Source organism: Danio rerio, chromosome 8 (assembly GCF_049306965.1).
Source record: "Danio rerio strain Tuebingen ecotype United States chromosome 8, GRCz12tu, whole genome shotgun sequence".
Classification (NCBI taxonomy): Eukaryota; Metazoa; Chordata; class Actinopteri; order Cypriniformes; family Danionidae; genus Danio; species Danio rerio.
In genome coordinates, this window is record NC_133183.1 from 3,870,616 (window position 1) to 3,897,715 (window position 27,100).

At 35.4% G+C, this 27,100-nt stretch overlaps 3 protein-coding genes across 6 annotated transcripts in view; 2 read left to right on the forward strand and 1 right to left on the reverse strand.

Moving 5' to 3' along the window:
* Positions 1-27,100, reverse strand: part of acaa2 (acetyl-CoA acyltransferase 2) — a 654,279-nt gene that overhangs the window by 131,010 nt on the left and 496,169 nt on the right. The gene's annotated exons all lie outside the window — the stretch shown is intronic.
* naif1 (nuclear apoptosis inducing factor 1) lies at positions 2,567-15,092 on the forward strand. Of its 4 annotated transcripts, none has more exons than XM_009303707.5 (3): positions 2,567-3,115; positions 6,226-6,273; positions 9,692-15,092. In XM_009303707.5, exons 1-3 carry the CDS (start codon positions 2,680-2,682, stop codon positions 10,171-10,173), a joined length of 966 nt encoding a protein of 321 aa, XP_009301982.1. In that variant the 5' UTR covers positions 2,567-2,679; the 3' UTR covers positions 10,174-15,092. The 4 variants fall into 4 exon arrangements, with proteins under 4 accessions (XP_009301982.1, XP_009301983.1, XP_073765757.1 ...); XM_009303708.5 differs by having other exon boundaries at positions 9,695-15,092; XM_073909656.1 differs by having other exon boundaries at positions 2,567-3,061; positions 9,695-15,092.
* Positions 16,502-27,100, forward strand: part of eeig1a (estrogen-induced osteoclastogenesis regulator 1a) — an 83,814-nt gene continuing 73,215 nt past the window's right edge. Inside the window, exons 1-2 of the mRNA XM_003199038.7 lie at positions 16,502-16,709; positions 16,857-17,122. Of these exons, the coding sequence (XP_003199086.1) occupies positions 16,977-17,122 (146 nt within the window). The 5' untranslated portion in view covers positions 16,502-16,709; positions 16,857-16,976. The remainder of the gene's footprint in view (positions 16,710-16,856; positions 17,123-27,100) is intronic.

Sequence of the window (27,100 nt, forward strand, 5' to 3'; positions counted from 1 at the left end):
ATTTCTCTTTGCTATTTGGGCTTATTGGAACCTAATTAGAGTAAAAATCTAAGTATCATCTTTTGATATGATGTCCATATATGTGGGGACTCGTGGTCCGAATTTACATAAACACTTTTTCCTGACTGTTTTGTAATGCATATTTAACATAGATTTTATTTTTTTCTTACATGTTTTGACTATCAGAGAGTAAAAACTAATTTTTTTTGCCCATTTTGGACAGTTAAAAATAGTGTTTGGGACATTTCATTTACTGCAAAACAGTTGCAGGATGACACTGTATGTCTGTAACAAAATATAAAACATTCAATGTATTTTAAACAGCCACTTAAGAGCTAAAATGTGCTGTCCACGTATGTGGACACTCAAGCCCTAGGACACAGGTGTCAAACTCAGTTCCAAAAGGGCCGCAGCTCTGCACAGTTTAGTTCCAACCCTAATTAAACACACCTGATCAAACTAACTGAGTCCTTCAGGCTTGTTTGAAACCTACAGGTAAGTGTGTTGGAGCAGGGTTGGAACTAAACTGTGCAGGGCTTCGGCCCTCCAGGAATTAAGTTTGACACCCCTGCCCTAGGAGGTTAAGCACGTCATAATAGTCTTGTGAAAAGAGTCCATATTGAAGTTACTTGTAATGCATTAAAATTAGTTAGTTTAATTCATCAGGGGTCGCCACAGTGAAATGAACCGCCAACTATTCCAGCAAATATTTTACACAGCGGATGCCCTTACAGCTGCAGCCCAGTACTGAGAAAAAACCATACACTCTCATTCACACACACACGGATGAAAAATAGCCATTCTTGGCTAATTCTGGCACATTTTACAGTACTGTTTATTAATGTGCATTGACCCTGTAAACAAAATAAACTAAACTAAACTAAAAAAAAAAAAAAACACACTTATACACTATGGTCAATTTAGTTCATCATTTCTCCTATAGCGCATCTGTTTCGACTTGTGGGGAAAACGGAGCACGCGGAGGAAACCCATGCCAACACAGGGAGAACATGCAAACTCCATACAGAAATGCTAACTGACCCAGCCGGGACTCGAACCAGCGACCTTCTTGCTGTGAGGCCACAGTGCCAACCACTTAGCCACCATGCCACCCTGAAAATATTAAATAGTTTATATTAATATTAATGAGTAACCATTCTAAATGGAATTATATTTAAAAGTATGAAAAATTAATATGTTTTCAGATGCTTTTTTACTGGCGATGTTGTGACGCAGTGGGTAGCACGATTGCCACACAGCAAGAAGGTCGCTGGTTCGAACCTTGGCAATTCTGTGTGTGCTCCGGTTTCCTCCACAGTCCAAAGACATGCAGTACAGGTGAATTGGGTAAGCTAAATTGTCCATAGTGTATGCGTGTGAATGAGTGAGTATGGATATTTCCCAATGATGGGTTGCAGCTGGAACGGCATTCGCTGTGTAAAACATATGCTGGCGACCCCTGATTAATAAAGGGACTAAGCCTAAGAAAGGGAAACGAATGAATGAATGAATGAATTTTTTTTTTTTATTGTAGAACTACTGACAGGATTTGTAGTCATACTAATACCCAAGTCATGCTAACAATGTCTGATTATGTGTTATGGTGTTTTCTGCTCTGAAAATGCTAAACAGGACCCATTGGGGATTATTAATTAACTTTTTTACTGATGCTTGAAACACTATTTGTCTTTAAAAAGATTTCATTCAAAAATTAACATTTGATTTATCTTAAATGTTTCTAAATTATTAATCTGCCTGAGTTTCTTTTTTTTTTGTTGAATATAAAAAGAAGAAACTTTGAAGTATGTTGGAAACACAGTAACCATTGATTATCATTCAAATGCAAAACCATTTGTTTTCCCAACTATGGAAGTCACAGGTTACCAACATATTCTCATTATCTTTCCATCTTTTGTGTTTAACAGAATACATTTAATCAAACTTGTGAGAAGTGAAGGAAAGAAAATTAAAATATTTTTCTCTTCTGGAGAAGATCTTATTTTATTTCAGCAAGAATAAAAGTGTTTTTAATGAAACATTTTAAGGTCAATATTATTATCCCCCTTACGCAATATTTATTTTATTGTCTACTTTCTTAATTAACCTAGTTAAGCCTTAAAATGTCACTTTAAGATGAATACTAGTGTCTTGAAAAATATCTAGTCTAATATTATTTACTGTCATCATGGCAAAGATAAAATAAATCAGTTATTAAAAATAAGTTATTAAAACTATTGTTTAGAAATGTGTTGAAAAAAATCTTTCCGTTAAACAAAAATTGGGGAAGAAAAATAAAATAATTAGGATTGAACAGGAGTGCTAATAATCCTGAATTCAAATGTGTGTACTGTACACGCACGCACACATATATAATTTGTTGTTCAACAGCTCCCTCCTATGGCCATCAATAATTATACCACAAACGTATCAGCGACTGACAACACTTTCCACCAATGAAAAGAAAGATCGTCACCGCCAACGACGAATCTAAACCAATAGGAACCGCCCGATCTGAAAATAGGCGGACCGTCAGCCATTTGCGTCCACGAACGTTCTCTTTGGAAGAGAAGTCGATTCCAGAAGCCATTACGCTGCGCAATAGTGTTGGGACAAAAACGTACTATTTTTACGTATTCTACGCAATTTCCCCCCCTCTCCATCCGTCAAATTTACAACGTTATGGCATCTCAGGCCAAAAAGAGAAAAACGAACTTCTCCGAGAGGGAGGTGGAGATCATCGTGGAGGAGATGGAAAAGCAGAAGCATATTTTGGTGAATCACTTTAACGCGGGCGTCACGCACATCGCCAAAAACAGCGCGTGGATGGAGATCCTGAAGCGCGTGAACGCCGTGAGCACCTGCCAGCGCGAGCTCGCCGAAGTCAAGAAGAAATGGTCGGATCTGAAGACGGAGGTGCGGCGGAAAGTGGCGCAGGCTCGAGCCGCCATGGAGGGCACGGGCGACTGCACCACCGTGCCGGTGATCCTGACCTCCATGCAGCAGCGCATCTGCAATCTGCTGGGCGAAGCGACCATCATCAGCCTCCCGGCGGCGGACGCGGGTACGGAGATCGCGGTGCCTATCAGCTCCGCAGCCGCCGTCACTTTAACGCAAAGTAAGACACTAGCGTTAGCCCTACGCAACTTACCATGCGGAAACTGAGCGCGCTAATGCGTTTCTTACTTAGAGACTTTGTCTTGTTTGTAGTCCAAAATATCTAAACATAATTAAATCAACAGGCATTTTCTAGACAAAGTAAATGAAAAAAAAACAAACATATATAGTTATTTTCAGAAATAAATTACAGTCAAGTTTAGGTATATAGTACATTTCCATATACAATTGTAATTGAAAGTGCTTTAAATAAACAAGACGATTAAAATAAAGAATAATAAAATAAGCACACAAGTATAAGAATTAAAAACGAATAGAAATGAGTTAAAACATGGTTAAAAGGAATAAACAAGAAATAAAGTAAAAATTAAATGAGTTTTTGTTTTAAACAAGGTGTTTTTGTTTTTAATCTGTCATTGGTTTTAGTAAAATAGTCTTGATTTTGGTTTGAAATAAGTACATTTCACTACCCCATTGTCAGATTATTGTGCTTGTTTTTTAGGAAAACATGCAAATTAAACTATATATTTTCACTTGTCAAAAATGCTTCTTGATTGAATATGTTTTTAATTTTTGGACTAGAAACAAGACAAAAACAATAATAAGAAATGTATATATTTTTTTTGCTTGGAACAAACATTTTCTTTATTTGGAAAAACACAATTTATATTTCATGTTTATCACCTTAAATACATTAAGGCAATTCTACTGTACTCAGTTTACCTTTAAAATGTTGTTTACCAACATAAAAACACACTGTAGTAGGCTAAGGCTTAAGCTAAGCAATGTATAGTTATTAATGTTTTTGAGTATTCGAAATACTGAATATATTATACAACACTTCATTATCGAATGCTAGTAGTATCAACTATCTGATAAACTGTCATTTTAATGGAGTCATTTGTTTATATTAGTTGTTGTGTTACCATAGCATTACCAAAACAGATAAGCTCAAGTACTTTACTAATGCATAGCGTGATTCACAAACACCATAGTATTTACTGTAGTATTTTTAATGAGGATACAAAAGCTAATAAGCAGGGTTCACACAGGGTCATGGAAAACATGGAAAAGTCATGGAATTTTGACGTGGCATTTTCCAGGCCTGGAAAAGTTTTGGAAAAACAGAAAAAGTCACGGAAATTACATTCACATTTAGTCGTTTAGCAGACGCTTTTGTCTAAAGCGACTTAAGCTGTGGTCACGTTAGAGCATGTACTTGCGAAATTCTGTCGTATGGCGCTGTGAAAAGGGGCGGGGTTAAACGATATGATTAGACATTAATATAAGTGAGCGATTGCTCCATATTTTAAATGTCTTATTTTAAATGATTTTCTATTGGTCTCATGCAGTCACCTGATGTGATTTCGCAGGTAAGAATTCACCAAGCTTGAACTTTCGAATGCAGTAAAATGCGAAACACGTGCTTGTGTTTCTGCACTGCAAAAAATGCTTTTCTTACTTAGATTTTTTGTCTTGTTTCTAGTCCAAATATCTAAAAATTCCTAAATCAAGAAGAATTTTCTAGACAAGCAAAACATATTGTCTTGTTTTGAGAAATAATATGCCAATATTAAGTGAGTTTTTCCTTAAAACAAGCTAAATAATCTGCCAATGGGGTAAGCAAAATAATCTTACGTCAAAAGAAAAAACAAGATGTATTTGCTCACCCCATTGGCAGATTATTTTGCTTGTTTTAAGGAAAAACTCACTTAATATTGGAATATCCCTGCAGTGGATGGTGTTAGCCTGATGATAAGCGGTGCCTGTTTTTCTTTAAACACGCCTGGAATTCACTCCAAAGAGTTCCAGTTTAGTCTCATCAGACTAAAGACTAGTTTCTTATGGTCTGAGAGTCCTTCAGATGCCTTTCAGGTGTCAAGTGTCTTCCGTCTGGCCACTCTACCATGCAGGCCTGTTTGATGGATTGCTGCACAGATGGTTGTCCTTCTGTAAGGTTCTCCTCTCTCCACATAAGAACGCTGGAGCTCAGACTGAGTGACAATCGGGTTATTGATCACCTCCCTGACTAAGGCACTTCTCCCCCGATCACTCAGCTTAGATGTCCGACCAGCTCTAGGAAGAGTCCTGGTGGTTCCAAACATCTTCCACTTACGGATGAGGGAGGCAGCTGTGCTCACTGGAATTTTCAGAGCAGCAGAAATGTTTCTGTAACCTTCCCCAGCCTTGTGCCTCGAGACAATTCTGTCTCAGAGGTCTAAAGACAATTCCTTTGTCTTCATGCTTGGTTTGTGCTTTGACATGCACTGTCAACCCTGGGAGCTTATATAGACAGTGTATGCCTTATCAAATCATGTCCAATCAGCTGAATTGACCACAGGTGAACTCCAATGAAGCTGCTGAAACATCTCAAGAATGATCAGTGGAAACAGAATGTACCTGAGCTCAATTTACAGCTTCACAGCAAAGGCTGTGAATACTACTGCACATGTTTCAGCTTTTTATTTTTTAATAAATTTGAAACAATTTCAAGAATCTTTTTTTCACATTGTCACTATGGGGGATTGTTGAGGAAATCAATGAATTTAATCCATTTTGGAATAAGGCTAATAATAACATAAAGAAATGTCGGAAAAGTGAAGCGCTATCAATACTTTCCAGATGCACTGTAAATCTATTTGTAAAGAGTTCATAATTTTGCATTGTAATATGTTTGTAGGGAGTGTGTTAATTGTAAAGTATAATAAACAAATTACAAACATAAACAATAAAACAACATACAAATCAAATAGATAGCTCTATGGTTTCCTAGAGAGTCTAACAATGTTGAGGTAAAGTGTAAAACAAGAATGTAATCAAATGTATAATAACACAGTATAGTCTTCATTGTAACAATAAAGACAAGCTACATATTTGATCATTTCTCATACCCAAATAGTTTAAATTAGCATGACATTTTTCAGTCACGTGCCTTCAAAATAAATTCCCTCACCTAGTATGGTTAAACTTTGCTTGTGTTTCCTGGTTAATTAAAATCCCAACTAAACATTGCAGATTCTGCTATGATAATTCAAGTGGCAGAGAGTTGTAATCTACATTTTGAGATTATGAATGCGTCTGAATCTTTATAATATGATTGTCTCTTCACAGGTATTCAGCCGGCGACCGCATCAGCGTGTGAGATAAAAACTCTTGAAGGTATGATTACAGTTTACCACATATTCTTTACATAAATGTAAGAAACTATGTTAATATATCACAGGTTTTATGTTAATATATTCCAGGATTTACGTTAATATATCCCAGGTTTTATGTTAATATGTCCCAGGTGAACTGGGTAAAACATCAATTGAAAACTATCATGTGAAATGAGTAGGGGTGTAACGATAATACAAACCGAATCGAAATATCGCGATACAGCAACCACGATATGTATCGCGAAACTCTCGTGGCGATACGTATCGCGAATCTCTCGTGGCGTCCCCCAGACACATTTAAGTCGCCTGTGTGGGAACATTTTGTTTTTCCAGTGGAGTACAGTAATGGAATTCGTGTCATGGACAAATCGCACACTATCTGTCGTAACTGTTTCACAAAACTTACTTATAAGGGATAACATTTACAAAGTTTGGTAATTTCACAATGTGAGGGCGTAAGCAAAAGACTGACAATAGAATAGCCAACAAAAGGGATTTAATGTTCAAAAGTGAAACCAGAATAATGCCCAAATATATACAAAAACGAGAAATATTTACAATAATAAATTGAATATAATAAAGGAGCAAATTCAAACAAAGTATCAAAGATAATTAGTTCAACTCGAGAGTAAGGGGACGATAGTGAAGCCAAACAAAAGAAAGAAATATAACAAAACAATTCTAACTCATGAATATCCTATTACCTCGCTAGAAACTGATGAAAAGAAAAGAAAGTTCTTCGGCACCGTGCGCCGTATTCCTCCATATACTGAACTGTAGAATAAAATAAATACAAAGATGACGTTCCTCTCTTACCTGATGTCTTTAACAATACATTTTCTACGTGTTTGCAAAATGGAAGTCTTACGACATCTTCCCTATCCACCTTACTCTGAGAAAAGAGTGAACTTGAGGAGGTATAGCTCAATATGACGGGAAAGAGCCGAGCCAATAATTTACAAACAATTAATTGAAATAAAAATGTACAAAAAATTTGTGAGTGGGCAAAAAAAGTAATGTGGGGGAAAGTAATGCTAAATAATTTTGCCTTAATGAAAGTTAAGCAAAAACATTAAAAATCACAATCATGCCAGCAAAATACACGAAACAAGCTCTCTCCGGCTCTTCCTGACATGCTTTTTATATCCCCGCGCCACGTCGCCAAATGATGACAGATTGGCTGTCAAGAAGGCAGACCTATACAATGACAGGCATGGAGAGAGCGGGAGAGTGAGAACGGGAGGCAAAAATACAGCTGGCTACAACTATACCATTAGTTTCAGACAAAACTGCAAAGTATTTTACTGGTGAATATGTCATGTAAAAACACTTTACAAACACATTATATGTATATTTTATCATTAAACGGAAACCTGTCTATCTAAATGAAAACTTATATAATCAAAAATGAGCATCACTATGTCTGTGTCTGCACAGAGATCAAGCCTCTCACCTGAGAATGTGGATATCACGGTGTTTTTGAAGAAGAGCTTAAAACTTAATTGAATATTTCAAATGTCCTTAAAGAGGACAGACCTGTTGATCTTTCATTAGTCTACACTGCAGTTATTTATTTAATTTTAGTTTACTTAGTTAAGATGGCTGCACTAAAGAGAATAGTTTTTGTCTGACAAGTCTACATTGGAGGTATTTATTGAATTTTTGTTTACTCGGGTATCCTGACTGTACTAAAATGTGATGGCAAATAGTGACGGGTCTTTCATTTAGAACGAATCTTTAATATGACTCGGGAACTATGAGTCCTCTCAGGGAGTGTTGTTCATCCGCACATGCGCACATTTGTGCAGGTGGTATCGTTCATTTCAAGTCTTCATCACATTTCGAGTCGTTCATCGTGGAAAGGCAGAAGCCAATCATATGCGTTTAGAGCCGGAAAAAGAATTGATCCATTCATCTCCCGAGTCCTCTATCGGGTTTGAGTCATTTTGTCACGTAATGAACGAAGGACTCAAGACTTGAAAGGTGAACTAATTATCATGGCTCCCATTGGCTCAGACTGTGTACATTGGTTAAGATTATACGTGACAATACTCTTTTGCTACTTTTAGCTCGGCGCAAGGGTCATTTTGAGGTGTTGCGCCACGCTGTTTAAATAGCAAATGCCTTTGCGCTCGTATGTGCGCCTATAGGCGTTCTGGTCTAAAAAAGCAGGAGTGTTTTGGCGCGTTGCTATTTTGAGAAACTGTAAATAGTCTGATCTTTAGACCAGAACAAAGTGGGTCTATTGTCTGGCGCAAAGTGCGCCTGGCTTACACACTACACACAAGATGCAGAGCAATACGCAAATATTTTTACATTTGGAAAATATCAAATATCTTAAGGATATATATATTTATATATATATAATAAGGATATATACAGGATATAAATATAAATGATTCAAATATTACAAAACATATTAATTTCTAGCCTACATGAAGATTTAAAAACCACTGCCTTACTTTCTTCATCTCGGGAGGCTTTTTCAGTTCATTCAATTTGCTTTTGTATAATGTTATTATTATTAGCAGTATTATTTATTATATGCATATTTATATTTGTTTTATTAAAAACAAGCTTAGATTTGTCTACCTGTCAGGTTTTAGACCATATGGGGCATGGCAGGTGTATTTGGAAATAACTCAGGTTTTTGACCACACTTCGTTATTATTGTTCATTTATTCGTTTGCTAGAAATTAGAACTGAATTTAGAAATAGTTTTGAAACAAATCTTTGCGCTTAACAAACGAAATTAATTATTTATAGGCTAATTGATGTCTGTGCGTAAAGGTTTCCCTATCCACGAGAGCAAAAGCGAAAGTGAACTTACTTTACGTCAAAATGCGCTTATGGCGCGACGCAGCTGGGTCTTAAAGGTAATGGGAGATGAGACTTTAATTGGTTTATTCTCAAAACACACCTTTAACTCATTAAGAAAATAAACTCAACCCTTTTAGCCCATGCGCCACGGTGCAAAGCGGATTTTCCCGTCCTTAAATTAGCAAAAATGCGTTCTGACACGCCCTGAAAGCGTTTGCGCCCTGCGTTTTGCGCTCTGCGCATGGACCGTCAAAATAGAGCCCTCAAAGATCCGAGTCAGAAAAATGATCTGAACTTCCATCACTAATGGCAAAGTTAATAAAGGAAAAAGTGTATATGTTCTTGTAATTAAGTAAATCTATTGTTCCTTAGCATTGCAGTTAAGATGACATCAACCCGAACCGCACAGCAAACAGAAACCGAACCGAACCATGCCTCTAAAATCGTGAACCGAACCAAACCGTGCCTTTGGTGTATCGTTACACCCCTAGAAATGCGAAACAGAAATGTTTTTTAAAAAAATTCTCTCCGTTAAACAGAAATTGAGTAAAAAAGTATTCAGGGGGCTAATAATTCTGACTGCAACTGTATGTGTGCAGCAGAGACGACATATCACACGCTGGAGGAGGGAATGGTGGAGTATTGCACCACTGAGACGCCAGTGACCGTAACAGCAGAGGCTCCGGTGGAGATGCTGACCGCTCAGGCTGAATGCTCCAACAAACCGCAGGAACTGAAGAGCAGAATCGCCCTCAACTCGGCCAAACTGCTGCAGGAGCACCGCGTCACCAACCTGCACGTGCGGGAGATCGCCCAGCACCTGGAGAACCAGAACGACCTGCTGCAGATGATCCGGCGCTCGCAGGAGGCCCAGGCCTGCGCTCAGGAGAGACAGGCTCAGGCCCTGGAGGGCACGCAGGCCGCTCTGCTGGCCCTCATTCAGATGTTCAGACCCGCGCTGAAGGACTTGAGGAAGTTTCTGCAGAACGCCAACAGCACAAACACTGCAGCCGCCGCCACAGCAGCAGAGACGGGGGATGGAGCGGAGAATGTGCCGCCGCAGACAGAAGAAGGACAATAGAAGAGGGAGTGCGTGAGTGCATGTGTGTGTGTGTGTGTGTGTGTGTGTGTGTGTGTGTGTTGGTTTTGGTGCACTGCAAAAAATTAGTTTTCTTATACTTAAAGTTTTTGTCTCACACCCAAAACAATGACTTTTGCTACTTGTTCAAACACAATTTAAGATTTATTTTGGGGACAAGTTAATTATTTAATGTTGAATCCACTTTAGTTTGTTAACTTAATTGATTTGTGTTGGGACAACATGAAGGAATAGTGTGGAATCCTGCATTTTTTCCAGTGCATTTCTAGTCCAAATATCCACCAATTCTTAAATCAAGAAGCATTGTCTAGAAATGTACAAAACTCCTGCATTTGGCTGCAAAATGACTTATTTAAAATGAGTTGAAACAACACAATTCTTGAGAATATTTGGAGGGGCAACTTAATATTTTAAGTTCAATCCACTGTAAAAAAAACTATTAAATTAATTAATTTAATTTGTTTTAGGATAACATAGAGCAATCATGTGGAGCCCTGCATTATTTACAGTGTACGGTGTGTTGAACATTTAAGAGTAACGTCTGAATGTAAAAAAACAAACAAACTACTGATTCTGACGCATTTTAAAATACATTAAAGGTTCAATTCCAACATCTGTATTGATATAGTGACTAAGTCTTAAGATTTAAATGGAAAAAATGTTGGTACCAAACTGTGATCCATAAATAGTTTTTTTAACATCATCAAATGTTATGTAGACATAACTATAAATAGAGATGAAATGTTCAATACACTCTAAACAATGAGTTTGCTGCTTGTTCATTTAACATGAGCTGAAACAACACAATTCTTGAGATTTCTTTTTTGGGACAACTTAATAGTTTTATGTTCAATCCACTTTAATTTGGGACAACATGAAGGAATTGTGTGGAATCCTGCATTTATTACAGTGCATTTCTTGTCCAAATATCCACCAATTCCTAAATCAAGAAGCATTTTCTAGAAATGTAGAAAGTAGCTGCATTTGACTGCAAAATGACTTGTGTTGTTTGTTCAGTCTTATTTAAAATGAGCGGAAACACAATTTCTGAGATTATTCGGAGGGACAACGTCATTGTTTTATGTTCAATCCACTGTAAAAAATAACGATTAAATTAATTTATGGAAAATTAATATTTAAAGTATTTTGGTACCAAACTCTACTCCTTAAACAGTCTTTAAACATCATCAAATGTTATGTAGACATTTTATCACTATAAATAGTGATGAAATGTTCTATACACTCAAAACAATGATTTCGCTGCTTGTTCATTTAAAATGAGCTGAAATAACACAATTCCTGAGATTTTTTTGGGGACAACTTAATTTTATGTTCAATCCACTTTAATTTGGGACAACATGAAGGAATTGTGTGGAATGCTGCATTTTGTACTGTGCATTTCTTGTCCAAATATCCACCAATTCTTAAATCAAGAAGCATTTTCCTGAAACAAAAAAATATTGTTTAAAATTTGTTAACTTAATTGATTTGTGTTGGGACAGCATGAATGAGGTGTGTGGAACCCTGCATTACCTAAAGTTTTTGTCGCACACTCAAAAAATGACTATTGCTGCATGTTCAAACTAATTATTTAAAATGAGTTGAATAAACACAATTCCTATGTTTTTTTATTGGAAGGGGGAAACCTAATTGTTTTATGTTCAATCCACTTAAATTTGTTAAGTTAACTTAATTGATTTGTGTTGGGACAACGTGAAGGAATTGTGTGGAACTGCATTATTTACAGTGTACATTATGTTGAATATAAGAGTATAAGAGTAATGTAAAAAACAAACAAACTACTGATTCTGACACATTTTAACTCGCATAGAATCATTTTAAATGTCCAATTTAAAAATCTTGCTGACAATTGGATAGAGGGACTAAATATTTACATCTAAAATTAATTATTTAAAGAGTTTTGGTACCAAACTGTGATCCATAAATAGTTTTTTAACATCATCAAATGTTATGTAGAAATTTTATAACTATAAATAGATATAAAATGTTTTATACACTCAAAACAATGAGTTTGCTGCTTGTTCATTTAACATGAGCTGAAACAACACAATTCTTTTTTTTTTTTTTTTTGGTGACAACATAATAGTTTTATGTTCAATCCACTTTAATTTGGGACAACATGAAGGAATAGCGTGGAACTCTGCATTTTGTACAGTGCATTTCTAGTCCAAATATCCACCAATTCTTAAATCAAGAAGCATTTTCGGTCCAACTTTATATTAAGTGTCCTTAACTACTATGTACTTACATAAAAAAAATAAATACAATGTACTTACTGTGTTTATAATGTATTTGAGAACACTTGTGGTGCTTTTAGTTGGGATAGAGGTTGGGTTATGGACAGGTTTGGTTGCATGGGTAGGTTTAAGGGTGGGTTAAGGTGTAAGGGATCGTCAACAATGTATTTACAAATGTAGTTACAAAAGTTAATTACAGATTTAATTACATACGTGTATTTAATCAAGCATAAGTACACAGTAAATACATGTATTTGCACAATAAGTACATTGTAACAAACTATTAATTCCTGTGTAAGTATATATTAGTTAAGGCCACTTAATATAAAGTGTGACGCATTTTCTAGAAATGTACAAAATCAATGTAAAAAAATAGCTGCATTTGACTGTAAAATGATTTTGCTGCGTGTTCAAACCTACTTATTTACAATGAGCTCAAAACAACACAATTCTTGAGATTTTATTGGGAAAACTTAATTGTTTAATGTTCAATCCACTGTAAAAATTGATAACGTTTATTCAAGTGTTTTGTGTTGGGACAACATAAAGGAATTTGTATGGAACCCTGCATGTTTTACAGTTCTAGTCCAAATATCCACCAATTCTTAAATCAAGGAGCATTTTCTAAAAATGAAAAATATGTGAAGTTAACATAATTGAATTGTGTGGAATCCTGCATTTCTTAAAGTTTTTGTCTCGCACTGACAAATGACACTTGCTGCTTGTTCAAACTAAATATTTTAAAATAAGTTGAAACGACACAATTCTTGAGTTTTTTGTTTTTGGACAACTTCATTGTTTTTTGTTAAATTCACTTAAATTTGTTACGGTAACTTAATTGATTTGTGTGGGAACAGCATAAAGGAATTGTGTGGAGCCCTGCATTTTTTGCAGTGTACAGTATGTTGAGCATTTAAGAGTAACGTCTGAATGTAAAAAAACAAAAAACTACTGATTCTGACGCGTTTTACAATACAATCATTTTAAATGTTCAATTCAAAAATCTTGCTGACAAATGAATATAGTGACTGAAGATTTAAATGTAAATGTAATTAATTAAAGTGTTTTGGTACCCAATTACAATCCTTAAATAGCCTTTTACCATCATCAAATGTCATGAAGACATTTTATAACTATAAATAGGGATGAAATGTTCTATACACTCAAAACAATATTTGATTTTGCTGTTTTTTCAAACTACTTATTTAAAATAAGTTGAAACAACACAATTATTACGATTTTTTGGGACAATGTAATTGTTTTATGTTCAATGAACTTAAATTTGTTAAATTAGCTTAATTGATTTGTGTTGGGACGGCATGACGGAATAGTGTGGAACCCTGCATTTATTACAGTGTACGTCTAGTCCAAGTATCCACCACATACTAAATCAAGGTGCATTTTCTAGAAAATTAGAAGCATTTTCTCCTTAAATTAAGTGGGATTAAGTGAGCAGGTTTAAGGTTTATTTGTGTTCTGCAGCAATGCCAAGATTGAATTATTGCAGAAATGACATTTACGTCAATGCAAAATACCCCCAAAACAAAATAAATTAGAAAATTAAATACAAAGTTACACAAATAAACAAACTAAATCATATTTCTACATCAAGCCGTTCATACACAACCTGCATCCTCACATTAACCATCAATACGGTTTTTCAGAAAAACTATTTATTGAAAGTCCCCTAGTGTCCATGTTATGAGAGGAAAAAGTGAGATTTTCCTTAAAACATCCCGAATTAATATGACAATTATTACTATGTCATTGTGGTTTTTAAAATAATCTTGTTTTTTTTTGTTTGAAATCATTTAATTTGACTCACATTTCACTTCACTGCTTGTTTTTAGGGAAATCTCACTTCATTTTGACTCAGTCTTTAAAAACAAAACAATACTTTTGAATTCTAATGCTTCTTGGTTTAAGAGTTTGCAGATAGATAGAAATACAATACAAAGACTCTAAATTAGAAATCAGTTTTGCAGTGTGGATTATGAGGACAGAAATCAGCGTCACTTTAATTTGATGCTCTTTTTAACGTATTTTGTTGACTTTAAGTTACATTGCAACTATTTGCAAAGTTGCTAACTAATTCTCAATCAATGCAAATTTTCTTATAGTCAGGAGAATGTCTTTGGGTGTCCGAGTCCTCATAAACCAACAATACCAACATGTGTGTGTGTGTGTGTGTGTGTGTGTGTGTGTGTGTGTGTGTGTGCGTAAAATACACTGTAAATTATTGTACAGAGCAGTGCCTCGAAGAGTTATACATGTATGTGTGAACATTTCAGGGATGAAGTGAAATCAAGACTTTTATTAGCATTTAAAAAGTGGCCAAAATGTGCAAAAATCCTCTTACTGGACCTTTTTTTCTGTTCAGGTTTGGTTCACACTCTGGGTTTTGTTTTTATATTTAGTTGATCTAAAAGCCACTTTCATTTTTGCAATTGTTTTGTGCGTTTGACCCTAAAATGAACAAAAGCATTGCATGCAAAGTCCATATGAGGGTCCGAAACCTGCTGAAAACAGTTCCTGCAGGACAGATGAGGCCTTGGATGAGTTTGTTTAGGCGTTTGTTTCTTTAACTTTTGACAAGGACTTTTTAGTCGTAAGTATCTTAAATAAAGAAACTCTCCACACATGTATGAGCATTTGTTTGTAATTGATTGCACCAAATCATGCATGCATTTCCTGTGATGAAGTGGCTTTATTGCACTCTAAAAAGCGATATTTTCGTTCATTCATTTTCTATTTGGCTTAGTCCCTTTATTAATCAGGGGTCGCCACAGCGGAATGAACCGCCAACTTATCCAGCATATGTTTTACATCCATACACACTCATTCAAACATTTCTACACTATGGACAATTTAGCCTACCCAATTCACCTGCAGCATGTCTTTGGACTGTGGGGGAAACCGGAGCACATGGAGGAAGCCCACGCCAACACGAGAACATGCAAACTCCACACAGAAGTGCCAGATTAATTACTTATTAAAAAGTTGATGAGCAAACCCAGATTAATTTAGAACTGTTTAAAGCAAATGTTTACTAAATCTTTAAAGTAAGCAAATCGGTTTAAATAGGTTAACTCACTTTTTTTAAAGTAAAGTGAATGAATTAATTAAAAAGGTAAGTAAAGTCGAGTCAAGTAATCACTTTAAAATCGATTTAGTGATCAATTAATTTGAACAGCCTCGTAAAAATCAAAGTTGTTACATTACTGCAAAATGAAAAGGCTAATGAAAATGAATATGCTCAGTTTTTTAGTTTACTTTACCGCCACTAGAGGAAGACAAAGTGCGACCTTTTTTATCTGACAACATAATTCCTTCATTATTCATTCATTCATTCATTCATTTTCCTGTCGGCTTAGTCCACAGGTGTCAAACTCAGTTCCAAAAGGGCCGCAGCTCTGCACAGTTTAGTTCCAACCCTAATTAAACACACCTGATCAAACTAATCGAGTCCTTCAGGCTTGTTTGAAACCTACAGGTAAGTGTGTTGGAGCAGGGTTGAACTAAACTGTGCAGGGCTTCGGCCCTCCAGCAATTGAGTTTGACACCCCTGGTTTAGTCCCTTTATTAATCCGGGGTCTCCACAGCGGAATGAACCGCCAACTTATCCAGCACATTTTTACGCAGCGGATGCCCTTCCAGCCCATATTAATATTGCTCATTTATGACATTTAATTAGAAAAGTGGCAGTTTTATTTATTTAATACATGGAAACATTTAATTAATAATATTATTTAATTATATATTTATTTAATACACTGTACTACAGGAAACAGGCGTGTCGAGCCTATTTGGCTCATTCAGAACTCAAAGTGCTTTGCTTGTCTATACCTTACCATATTAATCAAACATTTTTAAATGTATTACTATTCAATTATTACTTATAAATGTAATAAAAATAATAATTATTATTAATAATAATAATTTATAATAAGCTGACAAGAAAATGAATGAGTTCGTGTGTATGTGTGTGAGAGAGAGGGGGAGAGAGAGAGCGAAAGAGAGAAAAGGAGGGGGCGGGGCTTCCTAATCCCTTCAGTAACACTGAACAGCCCTTCAGTGAACTGAGCTGAAGACAAAAATCACATCCAGAAACACGGCAGACACGGGCCAGGCAGAAACACTGAAGGAAATGAGTCCACACGTCCAGTTTTAAAGCTACTATTGAGTCAAAACCCTGATTATTTTGCATCTGCTCGAGTTTTAGCCAGGAAAACCGAAGCGTTCATCTGTTAACGTTAGCGGGTGAGTGAACTCAACTGACCTGACAAGAACTCCACAAAGAAACAACCACCTTTATTACATTGAAGTTCATAAATGATGCATTTAAAGTTGTGGTTTATCAATTTGTTAACCCGCTTATCTGTTTTCATATGTGTGTTTTATTTGCAGGTCAAGATGATTCCACACAGAGAGTTTCCGTTGCCTGATTAAACCCTTTTTTCATCCTACAGTTACAGTTTAACGGCAGATTTTTTTGTGGAGAATTTAAACATTTCCCCGCTCGACTTTATGGCGTTTTTAGTGAAGAAGAAGAAGTTTAAGTTTCAGACTCATGTTACTCTGGAGGAGCTGACAGCGGTTCCCTTCGTCAATGGAGTTTTGTTCTGCAAAATCAGATTGCTGGATGGAGGAGACTTCACTGCTTCATCATCCAGGTAAAACATCATCTTCATCATCCTTAAGGGCGAATATGAAATTAGTCGTGGTTAATTAAACGGGCTACGATCAGTGATTGAGATAAAGTTGGTTTATATTCACACATTTGTTCAGTGACAACTTGTGACAAGGTCACCATATTGATTACCATGGTATACTTTGATTATTCGGCCTGCAATAATATGCAAGTTTGACTTCAAAACTATAATTTGGCACTATTTAATTGACTGTGAGCAATGTTGTACTTTGTCTTTGGTTGCTAAAATGGGTTTACAGGCATTATTTAGTTGTGAGGGAATAATGTTTTACTTTGATTGTCTTTGGTTGCTAAAATGTTTAAAATAAATGGGTTTACAGGCAATATTTAGTTGTCAGTGCATAATGTTGTACTTTGATTGTCTTTGGTTGCTAATAAGGTTGTTAAAATGTTTAAAATGAATTGGTTTACAGGCATTATTTAGTTGTCAGTAAATAATCTTGTACTTTGATTGTCTTTGGTTGCTAATAAGGTTGTTAAAATGCTTAAAATAAATGGGTTTACAAGCAATATTTAATTGACAGTGAATAATGTTTTACTTTGATTGTCTTTGGTTGCTAATATGGTTGCTAAAATGTTTAAAATAAATGGGTTTACAGGCAATATTTAGCTGACAGTGAATAATGTTGTACTTTGATTGTCTTTGGTTGCTAATATGGGTTTACAGGCACTATTTAATTGACGGTGAATAATCTTGTACTTTGATTGTCTTTGGTTGCTAATAAGGTTGTTAAAATGCTTAAAATAAATGGGTTTACAAGCAATATTTAATTGACAGTGAATAATGTTTTACTTTGATTGTCTTTGGTTGCTAGTGTGGTTGCTAAAATGTTTAAAAAATGGGTTTACAGGCAATATTTACCTGTCAGTGAATAATCTTGCACTTTGATTGTCTTTGGTTGCTAATAAGGTTGTTAAAATGTTTAAAAAATGGGTTTACAGGCAATATTTAATTGACAGTGAATAATCTTGCGCTTTGATTGTCTTTGGTTGCTAGTGTGGTTGCTAAACTGTTTAAAATAAGTGGGTTTACAGGCACTATTTAGTTGACAGCGAGTAATCTTGTACTTTGTCTTTGGTTGCTAATATGGTTGATAAAATGTTTAAAATAAAAGGGTTCACAGGCACTAATTACTTGGCGCAGAAAGAAATAATTTAAATATAATCAGATTGATTATTATGCCTTACTCTTTGTTGTATTTTAATAAGTTTGTGAGCCTGCAAAAGTTCTGAAAAGCATTAGTGTTTTCTGCATGAATATCATGGTTTGGTTTGGTTTTCAGTTTCAGTACTGGGGTATTGCCACCTGATGCCTTGTATCACTATATCAACACAAACATATTTTTTTAATTGTGCAAATTATATCACTTGTTGCTTTGAGTTCAGCATAACCCTCTTGTGGTGTTACTTTAGTAGATACTAAAGTGCTTTAGTATTTTTAAGTGGTTTATTTTTATTTTACAAATTCATATTTTAGAAACTTTGTAACATCTTGTCATTTTATTGCTTTTTACTTATTTACTGTAGATGTTTATTAAATCAACGTTATAGTATTTTTTTCAGATTTCTTCACATTTTTGATATATATGATCACATTTTATTTTTATTTTTAACTTGAAATTAAATCAGATTTTTTGTAGTTTCAGATTTATTTTTCCAGTATAATCCACTATACTGTAATAAATAAGCACCTTTTGGCTATATACACGTGCTGTGAGATAAAAAAATATTCTACATTTAAATTAATTTGATCATTATTTTAGTTCTAGCAGTTCTGAAGGGTTGGTTCTGTTACCAATGTCAGTTGCTAAGACTTTCTGAGTATTATTTGCATTCGGCTATGAGGTTGCTAGGATATTCCGGCTAGTTGCTAAGGATTAATTAGATGCTTTATTCATGATTTTAGGAATGCTTTATATCCGTGCAGTTACTCACAGTGTTCAGTACTAAAGCAGGTTGTTTAAATCACTAAATAAAGATCCTTAAATGTTTCTGATCTGCTGCTTTGAAACGGCTGTGTGAGGTTGTTGATCATGACATGTGATCAGAGGGAAGTGAAGATCATTTCCAGATGCGCTGTCTGTTCAATTGTATTTTTTGCAGTATAAAGTCTGTCTGTTTTTCCCACTTTTAACCTTTCTTTATCGTCATTATGAGCTCGGCTTGTATTGTAAATGCAATTTTATTAAGTTTTTAACGTGCAGTTGCATGTATAATCTAGATATTGTCTTTTATGGTTGTTCTTAGCGTAACTTGTGACTTATTTCAACCTGGTCTCTCACATTACTGAAGCTTTATTTGTCCTGTAAATGCACTAGTAAAGTGCAGTTGTAAAGTCAGTCTTGAAGTATGCATAATAAAACCTTTTTTCAAGTGTGATATACTGAAAGCTTGGTTGTTTTTCAGGCTTTCTGGTGTCTCTGCACAACAGGAAAGATTCACTGAGTTGTTTTATACAGTAGTTTTTTCCACTTATGTGCTCCAGGATCACTGTCAGTGTTTGTAAATTCTCTCTGCTGGAGTTTAGTGTTTAGAGTCAGATTATTATGAGGTGGATTTTTGCATTAATATGGTACAGATACACTACCGCTCCAAAGTTTTAGAACTGTATTTTACAATTTAAAAAAAAGTATTATTAAAGACACATCTTCTGCTAACCAATCCTGCATTTGTTTGATCCAAAGTACAGTACAAATGGTAAAAATAGGGATGCTCTGATCAGGATTTTTGGTATGAAGATACAAGATGTGCAGCACCAGAAACTACGAATACTGGAAGCCTGTGCTGGCATTTCTCCTGTAGTGTTGCTATCAGTGTGTGAAGAGTGGGAGAAGAGGTTTGCATTGACAATCCAACAAAATGGGCAGCACATTGAACACATTTTATAAGTGGTCAGAAACTTGTAAATAACTCATAAAAGATGAAAGTTACACTAAAACCAAGCACATCATTGTTTTTCTTGGGAAATTCCCAATAAGTTGAATGTGTCAAATGACCAACAAAAGTTGGATTCAAGATGGCCGACTTCAAAATGACCACCATGGTCACCACCCATCTTGAGAAGTTTGCCCCCTCACATATGCTAATGTGCCACATACAGGACAATAATATCACCAACCATTCCCATTTTATTAAGGTGTATCCATATAAATGGCCCACCCTGTGCAAACACTGACAGCTGCCACCTTCCCCAATTCCGTACTAGACCAGACCCCAACTTGAACAGGTCTCCCAGTATTCAGTGGCGAAACGAAAAGCAGCATCCATAAACATCCTGTGCACTTTAACCCTGAATTTCTGTATTTTAAAACAGGACTCAAAGCCTCTTTTCTAAATAAAAGTATTACTTTCTATAATATTTTCACAAAAAAAAGCATATACTTAGGGCTGTGCAATTAATCGAAAATCCGATTTCGATTTCGGCTTCTAACGATTATAAAAAACCATTAATTGAGATAAACGATTATTCCATCATATACTGCCTCCTTTCCAGTTCCACGTGAAAGTGACTAAAAGCATGTGCTGTAATGCAACTTTTGCAGCATGGGATGCGCATCATTCATATTTTTAAAGCGCGAAAGAGCACATGTTGTTGTGTGTGTGCGCGCTGAGCTTAGCCTCGGACAGGTTGTGTGTGTGTGTGTTTGTGTGTGTGTGTTTGTGTGTGTGGGTGTGTGTCTGTGTTTGTGTGTCTGTGTTTGTGTGTGTGTGTGCGTGCGCACCGCGCTTAGCCTCGGACAGCAGAGCACACGCACATCTAACGGCATCTTAATGCGAGCACTTTAATGGTCAAATACAGGCACACTGTTTAGTGATTATTTATATTAATCCTCATTTGTGTAATAAACAAACAAGTTGAGAATCAAAAGACACGTGAAAGATAAACCATATCGGAACCGCACTATTCTTAAAGTGACAGAGTGCGATATTCCTGCTGCTGTTTTTATTATTAATCAAACAACAAAAGGACAAAATCCACTCACTGCTCTTGACTGAAGGACTTTTGTAGTTAAAGTTTTTTTCTTACAGTGAAGATGCTTAAAGCCCAGTTTAAACATAACAGATTTAATAACTCATTTCTAATAACTGATTTCTTTTATCTTTACTAGATATTTTTCAAGATACTAGTATTCAGCTTATAGTGACATTTAAAGCCCTAATTAGAGTAAATAGTCAAGTCATTATGTAACAGTAGTTTCTTCTGTAGACAATCAAAAATATATATTGCTTAAGGGGGCTAATAATATTGAGCTATTAAAATAAGTTTCAAAAAATTTAAACCAGATTTTTTTCTAGCTGAAATAAAACAAATGAGCCTTTCTCCAGAAGAATAAATATTATAGGAAATACTGTAAAAAAAATTGCTCTGTTAAACATAATTTGGGAAATATTTGCATATAAAAATAAATTCACAGAAGGGCAAATAATTTTGACTTCAACTGATAATCGTTTTGAATAATCGTGATTACAATTATGTCCAAAATAATCGTGATTATGATTTTCCCCATAATCGAGCAGCCCTGCATATACTGTTCTAAAAGCTTTTTCTTCAGATCATTTCTGATCTTTGGATCATTTTTATCATCAAAAATAATCATGACAAAATGACTCTGTGTTCAATAAATATTGCTAATAATAATAACAATAATAATAAACAGAACTTCATTAAATCTTTAATTATATAATTAAGTCCACAAACATAACAGGGCTCGAAATTAACTTTTTTACTTGGTAGCACCGGTGCTCCCAACTTCAAATATTTAGGAGCACCAGAAAAAATTTAGGAGCACCCACCAAAAATGATTGAGCACCGCTGCAAATTGTTTTTAAGGGATTTATTGTATTTTAAAACAACATTACTGACTGACTGACAAAAACCAGAAACAACTATCTAACTGTTGCTGCGAAGACATTGATATTTGTGTGCAATAATTCCAAAATGAATGTCTAATAATTAGGCCATAGAATATTAATGATGATGAAAATGACAATAATAGTAACAATGAATTCCATTTCTCATTATGATACTGCCTTGAATGTGCATGAATGCAGGTTATCTGCTATAAAATGTCAGTTACTTTATGAAAAATAACTGTATAGTTTGCATCAAACAAAAATGAAGCATTGCAGTAAGAAATATTTATTTTGCACTATTGTTTTTATATGCATGTCAATTTAATAAATAATATTTCTGCAACAAAACAAACAAAAGATTATAATAAATCATTCAATTAATGAAAGCTGCAAAGCAGTCATCAGTAAATAAATAAAAAAATAATATACACCTCAAACAAGAATAGACAAAAGAAAGTAAGTAAAGTCTCACTTCTATCACTCTTTAAAAGTTTTGGTTTCAGTTTGTGTCAATTTAAAGGTTCAGTCTGAGCTGATCTTCATTTTTCTGTGTTTGTGGAAAAGCAGGCGAGTCAGCCGACCCAATTTATGAGCAGGCAGAGCAGGATTCTTGCGCTAACCATCGGCGCAATACTGGTCTTTGTTATGAGCCGCAGTTTCAGTGTAAACTTAGTAAAGGCGAGCTTCTTTGGCGATTATATGTACAGTATTAGATTTGACTTTTAGCGGACATTTGCGCTGAACACGCAGTGAATGCAACGCATGAGATTCGGGCACCTTCTCCAAGAAGCGCGTACTCGATTGATCTCAGCTGGCGGATCATTATTCACCACGTGACGTGTCATGATCGCTCTCATCTGCGCCTCAACTTTAGGTGGGGTTTGCAAACCTGTGTGCTTTAAGTTTTTACTCTTCAGCCGTTTGTATTTCCCGTGTTCATAAAAGCTCCTTCCCTGTCATCTGACAGCGGAATACCTTGAGTGATTGACAGCTAATATGAACCAATATAGCGGCAGGGAAGAGCGATTCAGCACGTTTTTACAAAAAACCAAAGCAGGTTGCACTACAACCATTATCTGCAGTCGCACTAATGCTCCCAGATATATTATGAGGTCGCATAGATTAATTTTCGGGCGCATATGCGACCAAAATGGTCGCAATTTCGAGCCCTGCATAATAAAGTAGATTTAATTTTGTTTTGATTGACTGATCTGCTGTATTGTTGCTTGCATAGTTCTTAAAGATATAGTATATTTTTTTACGTCGTGTTTTTAACATTGTCATTTAGACCAAACACACATTCTCCTATTTCACACCTTTCAAACACAAACACACTACAACCTGCTTTTGTTTCAGTGGTTTTGTTGGCAGGGGGAAGTCAAATGGCAGACGGTAGATGGACAGAGACGTCAGTGAACCGCAGTGAGAGGAAGTCCACTGATTATACTCTAATATGTTTATCATCCAGCCGTGTGCATGTCTGGATTTTGAGGATGCTATTGAAATGCTAACAGAAACACCACAAAGGGAAAGTGGCATGTTTTGCAGGACGTTTGTGGATTAATGAGGTGTTTGGATTCACAAGTTCTCAGACACATGACAGGAACATCAGAGAGAGAGAAAAACAGGAGCAATGAGAGCAGCTGTTTCCTGCTGCCTGACCAAAAAAACTAATTTCCTTATTTAGGTAAAACATTTTTTTTTTGTTTGAGTCTTTAAACAGCTGAATTGTGGCATAAAATAATAATAATAAAAAATTTGTTTATATTAAGCTGCTTGGACACGACATGGTAAAAAGCGGTACAGAAATAAAGATGAATATAATTGGATTGAAAAAACTGCCATATTGTCAGGCATGTTATTTTTAACCCAAGAGGTGCGTCCCAAATTGCATACTTGTGCACTATTCTACGCCATTTTGTAGTATAAATGGTTTAAGTAGTGCATTTACACTGAAAACTCTATAAATGGTAAGTGCACTTTAATTACTCGGATGATGCACTCATTCAACCGATAAAGTGAAGTGTGTAATGATGGACACTTCACGCACTCAACGACCACAGCTTTGCCCACATAGCAGAAGGGGCGGAGCTATCGGGCACACATGTTGGATAACTTAATTTATTTTAGATTGTAAGAACATGATTCTCCTACAAGAGTGATTATAGCACCTCCCGACGGTGAATGCGGTTATACTCATGACAGGTATTATTTGGTAGTTTGGTCATTTATTTCACTAATTTGGCAACCGTCAAACGTCATCAAGGAAACGGTTTGAATTTGCACTTAGTAAAAAAACAGTGTTTCATTATGGACGACACTTAGGTCTATACGCCTGTATACATTTCTGAAGAAAGCGATATACAGTTGAAGTTAGAATTATTAGTCTCCCTGACTTATTAGCGCCCCTGTTTATTTTTTTTCTCAAATTTCTGTTTAATGGAGGGAATATTGTTTCAGCACATTTCTAAGCGTAATAGTTTTAGAAACCCATTTCTAATAACTGATTTATTTTATATTTGTCATGATGACAGTAGGAAGGGCATCCTCTGCGTAAAAACTTGCTGCATAAGTTGGCGGTTCATTCCGCTGTGGCGACCCCGGATTAATAAAGGGACTAAGCCGACAAGAAAATGATTGAATGAATGAAGACAGTAAATAATATTTTACTTGATATTTTTCAAGACACATCTGTATAGTTTAAAGTGACATTTAAAGGCTTAACTAGGTTAATAAGGTGAACTAGGCAGGTTAGGGTAATTAGGCAAGTTATTGTATAACGATGGTTTGTTCTGTAGATTATCGAAAAAAAAATGAGCTTAAAGGGGCTAATAATTTTGTCCCAAAATTGTTTTTTAAAAAAATGTAAAACTGCTTTTATTCTAGCCGAAATAAAACAAATAAGACTTAAAAAAACATTATTAGACATACTGTGAACATTTCCTTGCTCTGTTAAACATCATTTGGGAAATATTAAAAATCAAAAGGGGGCTAATAATTCTGACTTCAACTATACATCCTAGGGGGTACGTTTTGTCTTGAATCCACCAGAGGTCGCTGTTTATGCTTTTTCATATCTCAAATTTCTCTCACGAGTACCATTCGTGCCTGCTCCTCTCATGTAAATCCACCAGTGGCCGCTGTCGACTGACTGACTGACTGACCATCCGACTAATTGACTTCCCCTACCCACTCTTATCCATAACCCCAACCGACAGTTTTTTCAAAAGCAATCCGGAAATATTTTTACCACATTTTCAGTTTTTACCACCTTCTCACTCTGTTATTTACTTGTTTATTTTATTTTTTGCATTTTTTTTTTTTTTTTTATCTGATCTCTCGAACCGTTCTTTGCTGGATGTAACCTCTTTGTCGCAGTCAACTCCGGTCACCTCCCAAGTTTGCCGACATACGCTGTGAGCTACTGGGCAAACTGGTAACAGTGGAAAAACCTTCCACATGGAGGTAAACGGTCAGATGGTTGCGTGAAAAGGAGCAGAAGCTGGCGGTGACATCATACGGCCTTGTAGTATTCTTTTTAAAAATTAAATGCAGCCTTGTGTAGCCCTGGCTTTGTAATTCGCGCTCTCCTGAACTGTATACAAGTGTACGTTTTCACAGTGTCTGTGTTGTTTTTTATTCATTTTCATAAATGACACTATGAATATGTTTTACCTTCAGAAGAGTTAAGAAAGTAATATTTGGTAGAATAAACCTATTTTTTTATTCACAACAAATCAACGAAGCATTTATCAATCTTACTGATTTTTTTGAAAAATAATTAAATAAAACAAAACAAAAATTGTTGCAAATGACAATACTTTTGTAATCAGACAATACAAAATGTAATGAGACCTTAATGGAAAATACATATGTCTCTCACATTTTTTTGCAATTAAAATATCAATTAAATTATTCTGTTTTCATTAAGTTGCAACAAACATTAGTATGTATAGACAGAATTTTACCAGTGGCCGCTGTCGACTGACTAACTGACCTACCGATTGACTTCCCCCACCCACTCTTTTCCATAAACCCAACCGACAGTGTTTTCAAAAGCAATCCAGAAAAAAAGAAAAGCCCTCGCAGCCGCCTGATTTTTACCACATTTTCAGATCTTACCATGTTCTCACCCTGTTATTTACTTGTTTATTTTATTTTTTGCATTTAAAAAAATATCTGATCTCTCAAATCGGTCTTCGCCAGACTAGAACCTCGTCGTCGCGGTCACCTTCGCTCCACCTCCCAAGTACACCGACATACACGGCGAGCTACTGGGCAAACTGTTAACAGTGGAAAAGCCATCCATATGGACTAAAACGGTCAGCTTTGTGCGAAAAGGAACAGAAGCGGGCGACGACGTCCAACGGCCCTGTAGCATTCGTTTTAAAAATGAAATTCAGCCTTGCGTAGCTCTGGCTATGTAATTCATGCTCTCCAGAAATGTATACGAGTGTATACGTTTGCATACGTTTTCAGTGTCTGTGTTGGTTTTTAATAATTTTTATAAATGACACTATGAATATGTTTTACCTTCAGAAGAGTTAAGAAAGTAACATTTGATAGAATAAACCTATTTTTATTCACAACAAATCAACGAAGCATTTATTATTCTGACTGATTTAAAAAATAATAATAAAACAAAACAAAACAAAAATTGTTACAAATGACAATACTTTTGTAATCAGACAATACAAAATGTAATGAGACCTTAATGGAAAATACACATCTCTTACATTTTTAACAATTAAAATATCAATTAAATTATTCTGTTTTCATTAAGCTGCAACAAACATTCATATGTACAGACAGGATTCCCCGTATGGTTACAAAAACATTTGATTTAATACATGAAAAATGTCATTTGTAAACAGTAGAGCGAATTGAGTTTGAGCTGGTTCAGGGAATTAATTTCGGCTGCTGATTACAATAAACTTGCTTTTAATTGTATATTCATGGAGATATATTTCTGGAATTTTTCTCTGCCTTTAAATTTGATGTATTTTCCATCTTTTGTTTCCATGATAGCATCAACTACATTTCAAAGAACAAGACGATTGCTGTTTTCACGATGCCATTCTTTAAA